General features: G+C 41.2%; 1 protein-coding gene across 4 annotated transcripts in view; it reads left to right on the forward strand.

Moving 5' to 3' along the window:
* Nucleotides 1-10193: 10193 nt before the first annotated feature.
* LAMP3 (lysosomal associated membrane protein 3) overlaps nucleotides 10194-14761 on the forward strand; it is a 38556-nt gene continuing 33988 nt past the window's right edge. For 2 of the 4 annotated variants that reach the window (XM_032339607.1, XM_032339598.1), the window contains exon 1: nucleotides 10194-10434. In XM_032339607.1, coding sequence (XP_032195498.1) covers nucleotides 10386-10434 — 49 coding nt within the window. In that variant the 5' untranslated portion in view covers nucleotides 10194-10385. The remainder of the gene's footprint in view (nucleotides 10435-14761) is intronic. The other 2 variants (XM_032339617.1, XM_032339613.1) reach the window with 2 other exon arrangements.

The raw sequence follows: 14761 nt of genomic DNA on the forward strand, positions 1-14761 counted from the left end.
AACAGATTGGGATTTTTAAAAGCACACAGGGCCCTTTGTTGCATGAAGAGCACTGGACAGGTCTACCCAGTCTAAAGAAAGTAGAGTCCGTCCCAACCTATGATGGCATATTTTCACACTTTTTTATAGAACACATTCTTTCAGTCAGTCTTGAGTATGTTTCTCAGCACACTTCTCTGCTTTGGCTCTCTGGTCGTCTTATCAATCACCATATACATTTCTCAAAGAGAATATTTAAGATCCGGAGCTGGACACAAGAATCTCTGGATTCTATCAGAATCGTCAGAAAACACATCACTTGGATCTCTTCAACACTTGACCATTGACTAGCCATGTGCCCGCTATAGGAACAGCCCAAAGCTTTCTCAGTCCTTTGGACATCAGTCATTTTCTGTATTTACGAAACCAGCCACACTTGGTGGTACTGGCAGAGTGCAAAGTGCTCAAACCCCCGGGCCTCACCTGAGGAGCCTCTCCCTAAAACTTGCATCACAATGGACGACCAGAGGAACCATGTCGGGACCAGTCATCATTGCTGATGATGCCCCCAGGTGCTCTGTGGTAACCCACTCTCACCTTCCACTCTGGCTCCTTTGGCTAACCCCCACACTTTTGCTCTGCTTATAGGTGTCCTCTCAGAGAAACAACAGAAATAATAACAAAGGGTAAATAATAAACTTATGTCTTCTTTCTATTTGAGTAAATGGAAAAGAATTCAAAACCAGATACAATCTTCCAGCCAGTTATTCAAGTCATCCATAGCTTGCTAGAGTTGCCTGTTGCCCACTAAAGGGACTCATTTCAACATGCTGCTGAGGACTGGGCATGCTGCAGCCCCACAGGAAGGTGACCCGGCTGGAACCAGCCCGGGATCTGTGAAAGCTGTCTGAGTCCACACTGAACACCAGCTGTGCCTTAGGAAATAATCAGACAAGATGGATATCCTCTAAATCAGCATTTCCCAGAGCATATTTTGCAAAATAGGCAGAAGAGTGTAAGAGTTCGATGAGTTAATCCCATGTTGGAAAAAAAAAGTTTATATATTTTTAAATACTACATATTTTATTTCTCATTTTGTTCATCTCAGTTAGTGAATTAAAGGATTTGAGAACTCTTTCATGAAGGAAGTCTGTATATTTTTGTTAAACTCATAATTTCCCAGACCTGTTTGACCACAGAATCCTTTTCTTCGTGGAATACAACTTTCCTTGTATATTAGTAAGAGGAAAGCTGCTGTAGCAGAGATCTACCCATATAGTGCATTAAAGAATAGTTGTATCTCGTGAGACAGCCTGGATTGTGTATGCAACCTGCTCTGCTCTACACAGTCATTGGGTGTCCCAAGTTCTGGTTTTTCCATCATCTTCTAGAACTTTGTCCTTGTCTACATAGTCAAAAAGCATGTCTCAGGGATGCCCAACTTGGAGCTTGCAGGAAGGAGAAAGAATTTGGAAGACTGCAACATTTTAAGACCTAGCCTACAAATGTCACGTGGTATATTTTCTTATATTTCTTTAGTGAAAGCCTTCTTGCACAGCCACACCAAGCTACAAGAGGGATTGGAAACCTAGTTCTCGACTACAGCTTTGACACTTGTCACTGTCACCAGTGAGCCTGAAGCAAAGCAGGGACTAGAATCCAGTCTTATAACTCCTAGACCAGGATTACTACATTAAGATTTGCTTACTCAGTCAACATGTTTCAAGTGCCTCTAGAGTTCCAGGTTTACTCTCAGATGAGGATAGAAAACAGCTTCACCAATTCTCTATAAAATGTGTGTCAATTGCATCTGTAATCTGGTATTATTTTTTAAGTATGAATAAACTTTCAAATATGGCTTTTTAAAAAGAAAGTATTTTATTTCTTCATTTGAGAGAGAGAGCAGAAGCAGGGGGAAAGGCAGAGGGAGAAGAAGCAGGCTCCTTTAGGCTCAGCCAGGAGCCTGATGTGGGGATCAATCCCAGGACCCTGAGATCATGACCTGAGCTGAAGGCTGATGCTTAACCATCTGAGCCACCCAGCAGACCCTCAAATATGGCTATAAAATAGAAAAATTGTAGATTTATATAATATTTTAATGTACCGGAGAATACATACTATGGAAATAAACATAAGAGGAACAGAGTAGAGAATCTTGAAATGGACTCAAATTCATCTCAGAATTTAAAGCATGAAAAAGGCATTTCAAATTAGTTCTAAACAAAAAAGATGAATTATGTGTGAAAGTGGTACTGGGATCACTAGATAGCAAATATGGTGGGGGGGGGGGAGAAGTTTCACCTAGACCCTTAAAATTATTCATATTGTCCTATTATGTGACTTAAAGAAATCATGAAAATCAAAACATTTAAAAATAATTTTGAATAGAGTAAAGCCTTTCTCAGCAAAAATGAAAACCAAAAGCTACAAAAGAAAATCCGGACAATAGAGGCTGTGTAAGATCCAAAAACATATATAGAAAAAAGGAACAGTTAGGAACTTAAAAGGGGGCGCCTAAGTGTCTCAGTGGTTTAAGCCTCTGCCTTCAGCTCAGGTCATGATCTCAGGGTCCTGGGATCAAGGCCTGTATTGGGCTTTCTGCTCAGCAGGAGCAGAAGCAGCTCTGCTTCCCCCCACCCTCTCTCTGCCTGCCACTCTGCCTACTTGTGACCTGTCAAATAAATAAAAATAAAATCTTAAAAAAAAAAAAAAAGAAACTCAAAACATACATTTTCAGAACATATGGTAAAAGACTGATTTTCCTTGATATATAAAGAGATTTACAAATTAATAAAAACAATAGAAAAATGGGCAAAGGACATGAATATACACAGGAAAATTAATTAAAAATTCAACAAATATATGAAAGGAAGCAAAACAATGATATGCAGTTTTCATTACCAAACTGTCCAACATTTAAAACTTTGATAATTAACTCAGTGTTGGAGAAGATACAAGAAAGCCAGCACCCTCATAGACTGATGGTAAAAGTGTAAATTAGTACTAAGTTACTAATTTATAATAGAAGAAAATTTATAATAGCTTTCAACATTTTAAAATATATATATAATTTGATCTAGCAATTCCAATTCTAGGAATTTATTTTAATGTTATATCCATACACATGAACAAGGGATACAGATGTTCATTTTAACATTACTCTTTTTTAAAAAATTTTATTTTATTTATTTTAGAGCACACAGTGAGGAGGGGCAGAAGGAGGGGAAGAGAAAAAAAACACAAGCGGACTCAGTGCTGAACACAGAGCCCAGTGTGGGGCTCAATCTCATGACCCTGAGATCAGACCTGAGCTGAAATCAAGAGTTGGACCCTCAATGGACTGTGTCATCCAGGTGCCCCTTAACGTTACTTTTAATAGGAAAACAAGTAATGTGAGATGGGGAACACCCTGTCTGTGAGAGTGTTAAAATTTATCCCCAAATTGATACTTCTGTCTTCAAAGAGTAGAGTCAAATTATCTTCCCTTTGAGTGTGGGCTGTATTTGTGGCCCTAATAAAGAGAATGTGATATAAGGGATGGTAACTGACTTCTAAGACGGGGTTATAAAAAGCATTTTGGCTTCTTCCTCATTCTCTCTCTTGGATTACTCCCCATGGAAGAAGCAAGCTACCATATTGAGAGGACAGTGAAGCAGCTCTATGGAGAGACCCATGGAGCAGAAGCTGAAGCCTCCTGCCAACAGTCATGGGAATGAGCCTCCTTGGAATTGGTCTCCAGCCCTAGTCAAGCCTTTAGATAGCTTTAGCTCCAGCTGATGTCTTGACTAAAACTTCCTGAGAGACCCAGAGCCAGAAGAAGCCAGCTAAGCTGCTCTGGAAGTCATTACTAGAAGACCATGAGATAATAGATGTTGTTTTAAACTGCTAAGTTTTAGGGTCGTTTGCTAAACAACAATAGATAAGTATATTACATAATAAAAAGCTGGTTAATAAAGTATTGTATTGACATACAATTGAACTCTATGCAGTTGTTTAAAATAATGTCTTCTGCCTGAGATGTAGGAAACTAGAAAGAGTACCATCCTCATACTTACAAGATCAAAAAAATCTGGAAAATATGAAAATTCACTTTTCTTGGACCCATGAAAGAGCTCAGCTCAAAGGGCGAACATGTAACCTGAAATCTAAGAAAAGACACCTTCATAGGGAGATGGACTCCAGCACTTGTTTACCTGAAGCAAAGACCTACTATGAGTTGGCAAGAGAAAATAGAAACCCTGGGGGCCACAGGTATCATGGAAATTTGCATCCACTTATAGGTTTTTTTGCAATAGCCTCACTACATACTCACAAAAATGATTAGCAGAAGTCCTAAGAAAGCAACCTTCTTGTCACAGACCAGGAGAGAAGAATATCAGTTGCTGCAGGAAAGGCATGAAACTATGCTCAGATCCTCTTGCCCTATCTTTCCTACAGAACAAAAGCAGAACTAAGTGCCAGAGAAGGGGCAATAAACACTTACACTTTAGGGGGCTGGCAAATCCAACAGCAGCTCAGGAAAGACAACAGAATAAAAACCAAATCTGATCCTGCGGGAGTGTCAGACCCAGAGCTGCTGGGGGAGGAGGTACTTGGAAAACCAAGCATAAACTCTCACCCCAAGACCTGGGGACATAATGCCTGCTTGACTGAGTCTCAGTGAGAACTGAGCACTCACCCTCAGTCCCGGGCCAACTGATAAGCATTGGCCAATAAGCTACAGTGGGCTGAGAGGCTGTATGACGGACACCAGGGAAGACCTAAACTGCAGGTGGAGAAGACACTGAGGAAAACATTTGGGCAAACAAATCCATACCTTAAACACAGGTAACACTTGAGGAGTTGGAAGTGTGTAATTATAGCAACAAGAAACCAAGGAGCTACACAGAGGAATGAAAACTGCAAGAAATCATCATCACATGAGTAGGTGCATTATTTATATTTCTAAAAAGATAACTGCTGCTTAAGTAAAAAATAATAACAATATGTTGTAGAATGTATAACAAACAGAAAATTAAAATGTATGACAACAATAGAACTGATGCCAAGAGGGAAGAAATTGAAGTACACTGTTGTAAGGTGTGACGTGTTATTGAATCATTTGAAGGTACATTGTGACACCTTAAAGTTATATCCTGTAAACTCTAAAGCAAACACTAAAATAACATGCAGAGTTATAATAAATAAGCCAACAAATGAGATGAAATGGAATTTTAAAAATGCAGTTAATCCAGGAGTCGGTAGAGAAAGAGGAGAAATGAAACCAAGAACAAACAGGAAAAATAGAAAATAATTGCCAACATGGTAGATATAAATATAACCTATCATATGGTCCAAACACCTCAATTAAAAAGGAGAGAGATTGTCAAATGGATATTAAAAAAAAAAAAAAAGACCACCCTTGTGGCCTGCTCTAAGAAACCCACTTTAAGTATTTTTAGATTAACTGAACAAGAAGCCTTCAGACTAAGGTGGTTTTAATGCCTTAGTAGCTTAGGCAAGCAAACCAAAACCTATGCCTATAATGCCTCAAGGTTAGGAAACTGAAACCTAAGTACAACCAATCACAAACAGCCAGCTAGCTTTTCTCAAAGAATGCAACCACTTAGGCTATAGCTACTTGAATAATTTCCTTGCTTTGCTTCCACCTCTTCTCTATGAAAGACTTTCCACTAGCACCTGACAGTGGAGTGCTCCTAATCACTTCTGGTTTGGCACTGCCCTATTTGAATTGATTTTTGCTCAAATATACAAAAAGTTTTAAAAAATATTTTATTTATTTATTTGACAGAGAGAAAGAGATCACAAGTAGGCAGAGAGGCAGGCAGAGAGAGAAGGGGAAGCAGGCTCCCAGCTGAGTAGAGAGCCTGATGCAGGCTAGATCCGAGGACCCTTGAGATCATGACCTGAGCCAAAAGCAGAGGCTTAAATCACTGAGCCATTCAGGCGCCCCTCAAATATACAAAAATTTTAATAGGCCTTAGTTTAAAGACACAAATAGATTAAAAGTGAAAGAATGGAAAAAGATACACCATGCTAACACTAAAAAAAAAAAAAAAAAAAAAAAAAAAGCCAGAATCACTATGTTACTATAAAACAAAGCAGGTCTCAGAATAAAAAAAAATATGACTAAAATAAAGAAGATCATTAAAAAATTATAAAATAGCTAATCCATCAAGAGAATATAGCAATCCTAACTGTTTACACATCAATAACAGAGTTTCAGAATACACAAAGCAAAAACAGAACTACAAAGAGAATAAATAATCCATAACTATAGTCCAATATTTCAACTTCTCTCTTGCAAGAATTAATAAAACAATAGAAAAATTGAAGAATATAGAATACCTGAATGACATTAAATGTAAATGGATTAAACACACCAATTAAGGTGCAGCTACTGGCAGAATGAGTAAAAGAAAAAAAATGATCCCACTATATGCTATCTACAAAGACACACTTCAGGTTTACACTTCAAGACTCAAATAGATTGAAAACAAAAAGATAGAAAATGATATACCATATACAGAGTAACCAAATGAGAACTGGAGTACCCATAGTAATATTACAAAAGTACATTTTAAAACAAAAAGAACATTTTCTAATTACAAAAGGGTCAAAGACAAAGAACATTTTCTAATTACAAAAGGGTCATTCTATCAAGAATATATAAAAGTCATTAACACAGAGAAGTCTAGCAGCAGAGCCCCCCAAAACATTAAGCAAACATGGACAGAACTGAAGGAAAAAATAGACAATACAACAGTAATTGAAGTTTTTAAAACCCTACTTTCAACGGATAAAAAAATTAGACAAAAAAACCAAACAGGAAATAGTCTCAAACACTATAGACTAACTAGAACTAACAGACAACTATAGAATGCTTCACATTCAACAAAAGCAGAATACATATTTGTCTCAAATGCTCAAATAATATTCTTCAGGATAGATTGTATGTTAAGCCATAACATATTAACTTGTTGCCTCAATAAATATGAAGGAATTGAAATCATAAGTAGGTTCTCCAATCCTAATGGAATGAAACTAGAAATCAATAACAGAAGGAAATTTGGGGGGATTCACAGATATGTGGAAATTAAAATCAAACTCTTAAATAACCCTAATAATAGGTCAAAGAAGAAACCACATTAGAAATTAGAAAAGGGGCGCCTGGGTGGCTCAGTGGGTTAAGCCGCTGCCTTCGGCTCAGGTCATGATCTCAGGATCCTGGGATCGAGTCCCGCATCGGGCTCTCTGCTCAGCAGGGAGCCTGCTTCCTCCTCTCTCTCTCTGCCTGCCTCTCTGCCTACTTGTAATCTCTCTGTCAAATAAATAAATAAAATCCTTAAAAAAAAATAAAATAATAAAAAGGAAAATAGTTCCACCTCAATTAAAAAAAAAAAGAAATTAGAAAAAAAATTGGGATGAATTAAAATGAAATTATAACATACCAAAACTTATGGAATATATCTGACACAGTGCTTAGAGTTTCCAGTAGCTTCTGAAACACCCAGCTGGGGCATCTCTCCTCTAGTCAAAGGCAGGAGTTCTGATAAACAACTCCAAAACTCTGATCCTCTGACCTACTCAGGAGACTGGTTTCAGACACCCTCCAGTAAATGTTGACTGAATCAATGGTTGAGCCTTCTTCCCTAAAGCCACAGAGCCCTTACTATGTATCAGGCTAACTGCTGCTTCCATGTACAACTTTCAGTGACCCCATGTCCTCTAGGGTTGAAGCTGAACTCCTCAATCTGGGTTTTTGGCCTTTCCAAAATGACACTAACTTGACCTTTCAACCGTATTCCCAACTTTTTCTCCAGTATTCTCCAGTCAGGGCTATAACCACTCAAGAGATTTTGTTCCCTGGGTGCTAGGAGAAAGGGCACAAACTTCAGGGCTAAGTAGGTCATGATGCTAATCTTAGCCTATTGCATGATGCTGGGTGGCTCCGTTTCCACATCAAAAAAATTGGAATTTAAAAAAATTCTGCCTTGAGGGGTGCCTGGGTGGCTCAGTGGGTTAAAGTCTCTGCCTTCAGCTGGGGTCATGGTCTCAGGGTCCTGGGAGTGAGCCCTGCATTGGGTTCTCTGCTCAGCAGGGAGCTTGCTTTCCCTCCTCTCTCTGCCTGCCTCTCTGCTACTTGTGATCTCTGTCTGTCAAATAAATAAATAAAATCTTTTTTTTAAAAATCTGCCTTGAGGAGCACCTGAATGGCTCAGTTGGTTAAGTGTCCAACTCTTTTTTTAAATTTTATTTATTTATTTGACACAGAGAGAGATCACAAGTAGGCAGAGAGAGAGAGGAGGAAGCAGGCTTCCTGCTGAGCAGAGAGCCCGATGCGGGACACGATCCCAGGACTCGATCCCAGGACTCTGAGATCATGACCTGAGCCGAAGGCAGAGGCTCAACCCACTGAGCCACCCAGGTGCCCCAAGTGTCCAACTCAGCTCAAGTCTTGATCTCAGGGTTGTGAGTTCAAGCCCTGCATTGGAGCCTACTTAAGAAAAAAAAATCGGGACACGTGGGTGGCTCAGTTGGTTGGACGACTGCCTTCGGCTCAGGTCATGATCCTGGATTCCCGGGATCGAGTCCCGCATCGGGCTCCCAGCTCCATGGGGAGTCTGCTTCTCTCTCTGACCTTCTCCTCACTCATGCTCTCTCTCACTGTCTCTCTCTCAAATAAATAAATAAAATATTTTTTAAAAAATCCACCTTGAAGAGTACCATATGTATTACACAGTGCTAGGCACATAGTAGAGATTCCTTATATGGAAATACTTTTACTACTACTACTACTGCTACTATTAGAAATAGTATTATTACTATTCTCCAACTATCCACATCCCCTACAACTTTCAAAGTCTCTCCAAGGTCCAACAACAACCAAGTCATCTCTGACTATTCCTTTTCTCATTTAGTGTAGCTCTAAGCAACAAAAAACTGATCAGTCACTCTGGCTATTATCCTATATTAATAAATATTGTTTCTCATCTAGGTATCGAGCAACTTGAAAACTTATATTATATTCTAGTTTAGAACACTTAGTACAACGTGATGCTTAAAATCCTAGACTCTCAAGCCAAACTGGATTCACAACTCAATTTCTTCATATATTACCTAAGTGACTTTGGGCAGGTCACCTAACCTCTCAGATCTCAGTTACCCCATTGGTGAAATGAGACAGCAATGATAACAGTGCCCACATAGGGTGGCTCTAGGACTTAAATGGAGTAAGAAGAATGCCTGGCATATAGTATCTGCTTAATTATTGTCTGTAGAATAAATTGACTCAAAGTCCAGAATATTAGGCAGGTAGTTGCAAAAATTAGATCAACTGACACACATTAATTTTCACCTTCCACCATAAAAATCCAATTTGGAAACACAATACTTTGGCAAATTGGCTTGATTAGAGTGGTTAGAACAATATAATATGATCAAATCATTGTACCCAAAGTTGTTTTTCAGGAAATTATTTGAGACTAAGCTGAAAGCCCTAAACCTAGTAATCAGAAGATAATCCTAATATACTTCCTAAATGTGTGTTCCTCACTGGGACTCACAGTCCTAAGAGATAGATCATCGTTGTTCTGTCTGACTAGTAGAGGAAGGAGAGATGACATGGAAAATTGCTTTTTCAAGATATTGAGTATTTTTTGTGTCTGTGTTCCAGGTGAACATCTTGGGAGTAGGCAATATTATCCCTATTATACGGCAGAAGAAACTGAGGCTCAGAGGCATTACCCAAGGCCATACAACTGGTGGCCACATTCAAACCCAGCTCTCCCTGACTCCTAAGCTCGGACTCCTTTTGGTCTCCACCAGGTGAGGTGGCCATAAAGCAGTTACCTCAGACTTTTCATGAATACACACAGAAACAGTGTTCTCACCACTGAGTTTTCAGACATCTGCTCACCTTCATGACTGAGGGGTTGTTTTTCTCCCAGCTGAAGGAGAAATGTACTCAAGATCTTAGAGAAAAATGGAGACCCATCTTCTGAGAGAAGGAAGTTGGCACTGCCACAGATCCTCCATCTCTTGTGCAGAAATGGTCTCAAATGCCCTTTGCCTCGGCTGGAGTAGGGGGGTGGGTATTGCCCACCCCTCACCAACACTAAACGCAGAGATGAAAGTGGCTGCTTTCACACAAGGGCCACTTCTGGTTTCCCTCCCCACTCAGCCTACCCCTTGAGAGGGCATTTCAGCTACTTGTCATAATGAAAGTGACGTTGGTTTCTCTGCCGCAAGTGAATGAGGGGTGAAGGGAGGTATCTTCTTTGTTCTGGAGCCTGCCCTGGAATTAAGCTCGTGCTACTCAGAAGAGGGAGAAGTGCTGAGTGAGGCCGAGGAGCAGCAGCAGAGCCAGCACCTGGTGACGAGCGGTTATCTCTGGCTCCAGAGCCATGCCCTGGCAGCTCTCTGCAGTGGTGGTGCTCTTCGTGTCCCTGGCTGGTGAGTGATACCCATGGTTTTCCTCCTACCTCTGTATCCTCTGATACAAATGCATTCTAGTGCCAGGGACCAGACAGGCTGGAGATAGCTGTATGGCTTCAGCTACTCTAGTATTTGGCTTGGGAAGATCTCCTCCTTATTACCTTAAATGTGTGGAGTATACTTTCATGTTTTTCCCAAGGGCTTTCACAGTTTGGACTTGTTTTCCGTGAGTCAGGCAGAGGAGGTGTCAACTCCAGAAAACAGTGACACTAAACCTGGTTCCCGAATGGCTTCTGAGCACCTTACCAGGGAGAGTTTTGGAAATCACTTAGATTTAAGAGATGGAGAACTGAGCCAGACTTTAGAAATGGGGCTCTTGCTAAGCACATTATACCTTGCTTTTCCTGTTTCTCTCAAACGGAAGTGCTGTGTTTACATTATATAAACAATGAACTGTGAAGATGAATAAGATGCAGTCTGGCAAATTGTGCCATCTCAGAGAGGTGTAAGCCAAGCAGTCAACACTTAAAAAAAAATTACTATTATACTTCAGGTCAGAGAAGCTGTCTGGGAAACTGGGTTTTTGATGATCATTTTATGTGCCCACTGCCTGCTTTCACAAAGAGGGTTTTCTCTCTAGGACATTGAGTCCTCCTGTGTGCCGTTACCTAGTTGCTGGTTAGTTCACAATTCCTTCTAGAAGCACTGAGTTGAACATGTGAGGGACACCCATGGCCCCACTAACACACTCCATTGGGGGGAAGCCAGTGTACTTGATTGTGGCATGAATTGTCAGGAAAGTTGGGTGAAGGGTCACAGCAGTGTCCTCATCCTGGCTGTTTTACTTCTGCCGTGTTTTCAGAAATAGAGTTTCACATTCTTCTAGAGGCAAAAGGCAAAATCTAAGCGAATAAAAAAGCAAAAGATCACAGTCTAGCAGTCAGCCTCTGTGACCTGTGAGCAGATGACTGGCAGATTCAGAAATGCAGTGCGTGCTCAATAAATTCCCGGGGAGGTGGAGAGAAAACACCTCTACCACCCTCTCCTCTCCGAGCTATGGATTCTCCAGGGTGAACCAAGTGAGCAAAGTGTGTGAAGGGCCCCCATTTTCCAGAGGAGGGTACTGAGGCAGGTTAAGGAATGCCTCGTGGTCACTCAACTAGCAAGTGGCAGCCCTTAGATTTGCATCCAGAAAGCCTGGTTTCAGGACCCTGCACGCAGAGGTTCAAGACATACATAGGACAGGCATAGATTCTAGGTAAACTAGCTCTATAGTCTTTATCCACTCAGTTTGCTGCCCTAGTCTTTTTCCCTCACAAAATGAGGGGATTTAAATTTGTATCAGTTCCATTTATATTTAGCTGCTCCTCATAGACAAATAAGAGCAAAATAAGCAAAATAAGTGTGTGTTTCTCTGTCATGAGAAAACAAGTCCAGAAGAATCCATAACAGGTCCAGTGCAGGAGCTCACTAGTGTCCCACTAGTGTCCTCTGTCTGGTGTGGGACTCCCATCTGCAAGGTCTTGTCATGGTTCTAAATGTCTGCTGCAACTCCAGCCATCACATACCAGTTATACGCTGGTTTGAAAAGGAAAACATAAAGACAATAGAGAGGGTACATAGGTGATGGACCCCCAACTTCCAGCAGCATTCCCAGAAGGCCCACATAACCCCACCACTTCTACTGCTTTGGCTCAAATGCAGTTACACATTCCCACCCAGCTGGAAAGGAGTCTTGGAGGTAGCATTGTTTATTCCAGGCAGCAAGTGCTTGGCTTGAATTTGTGGTTCTGTTACTAAGGAAAAAGGGGAGGCTGGATTTGGGAGTAGTTAGCCAGCAGTTTGTGCCACGGGACTGGAGCTACTTCTATATAAGCGTTCTCTTTGAATCTCAAATTCCACAGAAAGTAACAGAGGTAAGATTTATATCTTTTTGCTAAAAGATTAAAGGTTAAGTTATGAAACTGTAAACAGAATCTTACTAAGGGCCCACCCCTGCTGCCTCACACATCCAGAAACAGTCTTCCTGCTGTACCCAGCTGGCTGCCTCTGCTCCCTGGGAAGGAGAAAGTATTTAGGGGCTAAAATTCATTTCCCTGCCCCTAGGTGTGGCTATGGGGCTCCATTTACTTCCCAACTCTGTTCCTAACTGCACACAACTCCCTCTTCCTTATATTCCCATCATGCTTACCCCCTTGCTGTTCTCCAGACCTACCAGGCTCTGAAGACCCAGAGTCTTTGCACATACTTTTCCTCGTGCCTGGGTTACCACTTACTTTCTTCCTTGCCTAAAGAATTTGTCTTGGGGTTGGATTCTCACCCCACCTTATAGCACTCAGGGCCTCCTTCTGTAATAACGTTTGTCACACTGAGGAAGGGGGTCCACTTATGAGTCTGCCTCACAAGGTTTTGAGCCCCTGAAAACAAAGACCCAGTGTCTGGCATGGAGCCTAGCTCAGAAGAAGCTCCTATGTATCTGCTGAATTGGGTGTGACAGGGACACTGAACAAAGGCTATCTGGGAAGTACCAGCCTTCCAGGAAGTACCTAGAGAAAAAGCCCTTGCATGGTCACTGACTTTCCCAGGGCTGGGCTGATGAGTCATCTCTCAGCTCCTTCTATGGGTTGTAGGGGAATCCAAATCTTCTAGCACCTCTTCCTGCAGCTTATCATCTAGAGGAATCCAAGCATTGGATTTAGGTTCAGAGGTACTTATTTCCTAAGTCTCCTGAATCCTGGAGAGAAGATACTAGGGGATTCAGGGTGTGGGCTTGACAAATCAGTATATGAACTCCAGGGCCGTGTTCTTTTGAAGAGGAAGGGTTGAGACAGATTCTGAACTATGCCCTACCCTTGCTTCTGCCCACTGCCCTCTTTGTGGGTCTCAGACAGACCAGTGACTTAACTAAGCCTTTATTGAGTCAAAGGTCCTGTTTAAGAACTGTGACCCAATTTTGATGAAGATTGGTCAAATATGTGTGTTCATATACATAGACTTTATAAAACAGAACATTTTTCGGGGCATTATTTCTATTAACTACCTAACAAGTGAACTTTCAAGGATGTATTATAATGAGCAGCATACTTACTCATTTCAGTTTTCCATCTAATTACCTGCCCATCTTTTACACCACTCTTCTTCAGGGAAATGGGAAGGGGAGAAGAGAAGCTGCAGAGGGAAGGAGAGGACTATTAGAACAGTATCTCCCAGTTCTCTCTGGGAACACACTCTGGTTCAATCTTTAACACACTCTGACACTTTTGGTCCGGTCACCTGCTGGCCCAGGCTTCTGCCTACTGCAAAGCCACACACGATGTCAAGACACCATGATTGCCATCACATCCAGCCCCCCCCCCCATAAATACTTCCTGCACACCAAGTATATCTTGACGGGTGCCATGGGTCATCTTCTTCTGTTTGGGAGGCTGTGCGTTCATGAATGACCAGTGTGCTTTTCTTCCCTTGTTTGAGTTCATTTATCACTACTGAGAGAGGACTTTTAATTACATTATGAGAAAGGTTCCCCCTTTTAAAGGGTGTGCTACTCAGTGAGGATATTCTACTCAGTTGAGAAAGCTCATAAGCATAAAACATGGACAGTGAGATTTTTATGAAGGATCTAATGATCCTCCCAAAAGAACAAAAGGCAAGTGCTTTCCAGTCTCCCAGAGTTCTCTACAGCACTCTTTGCTAATCACTCTAAGATATTCCTCGAGAGTACATCTGGGAGTGAATTCTCTTTCTCCATAGTGATAGTATAAACTTAATAGGGTTTCTGTTGAGGTCATGACTAAGGAACCAGCAACTCAGATTTAGCCCAAATGAATTGTGAAAATAAATCTTCCACGACTGTCAACCTTCATAACAATCTTGAAAGGAAAGATCTTGCTCTAAGCTCTACAATGCAGGCATAAAGTTTCCACATATAGTGATTTTATGAAGGCTTACAAAGAAAACCTACAGTGCAGGGGTGCCTGAGTGAGTTCAGCCTCTGCCTTCAGCTCAGGTCATGATCTCAGGGTCCTGGGATCGAGCCCCACATCGGGCTCTCTGCTCAGCAGGGGGCCTGCTTCCCTTCCTCTCTCTCTGCCTGCCTCTCTGCCTACTTGTGATCTCTCTCTGTCAAATAAATAAATAAAATCTTTAAAAAAAAAAAAAGAAAGAAAAGAAAACCTACAGTCCATAAAATCCACAACTCTCAAGTATCATACAAATTATCCAAATGAACATTTTTTTTAAATTTTAAATATTTATTTGAGAGAGAATGTGCATACAGGGTTGGGAGCAGTAGAGGGAGAGGGAGAGGAAGAAGCAGACTCCCCACTGAGCAGGGAGCCTGATAGAC

This window comes from Mustela erminea, chromosome 1 (genome assembly GCF_009829155.1).
Source record: "Mustela erminea isolate mMusErm1 chromosome 1, mMusErm1.Pri, whole genome shotgun sequence".
In the NCBI taxonomy this organism is placed as follows: Eukaryota; Metazoa; Chordata; class Mammalia; order Carnivora; family Mustelidae; genus Mustela; species Mustela erminea.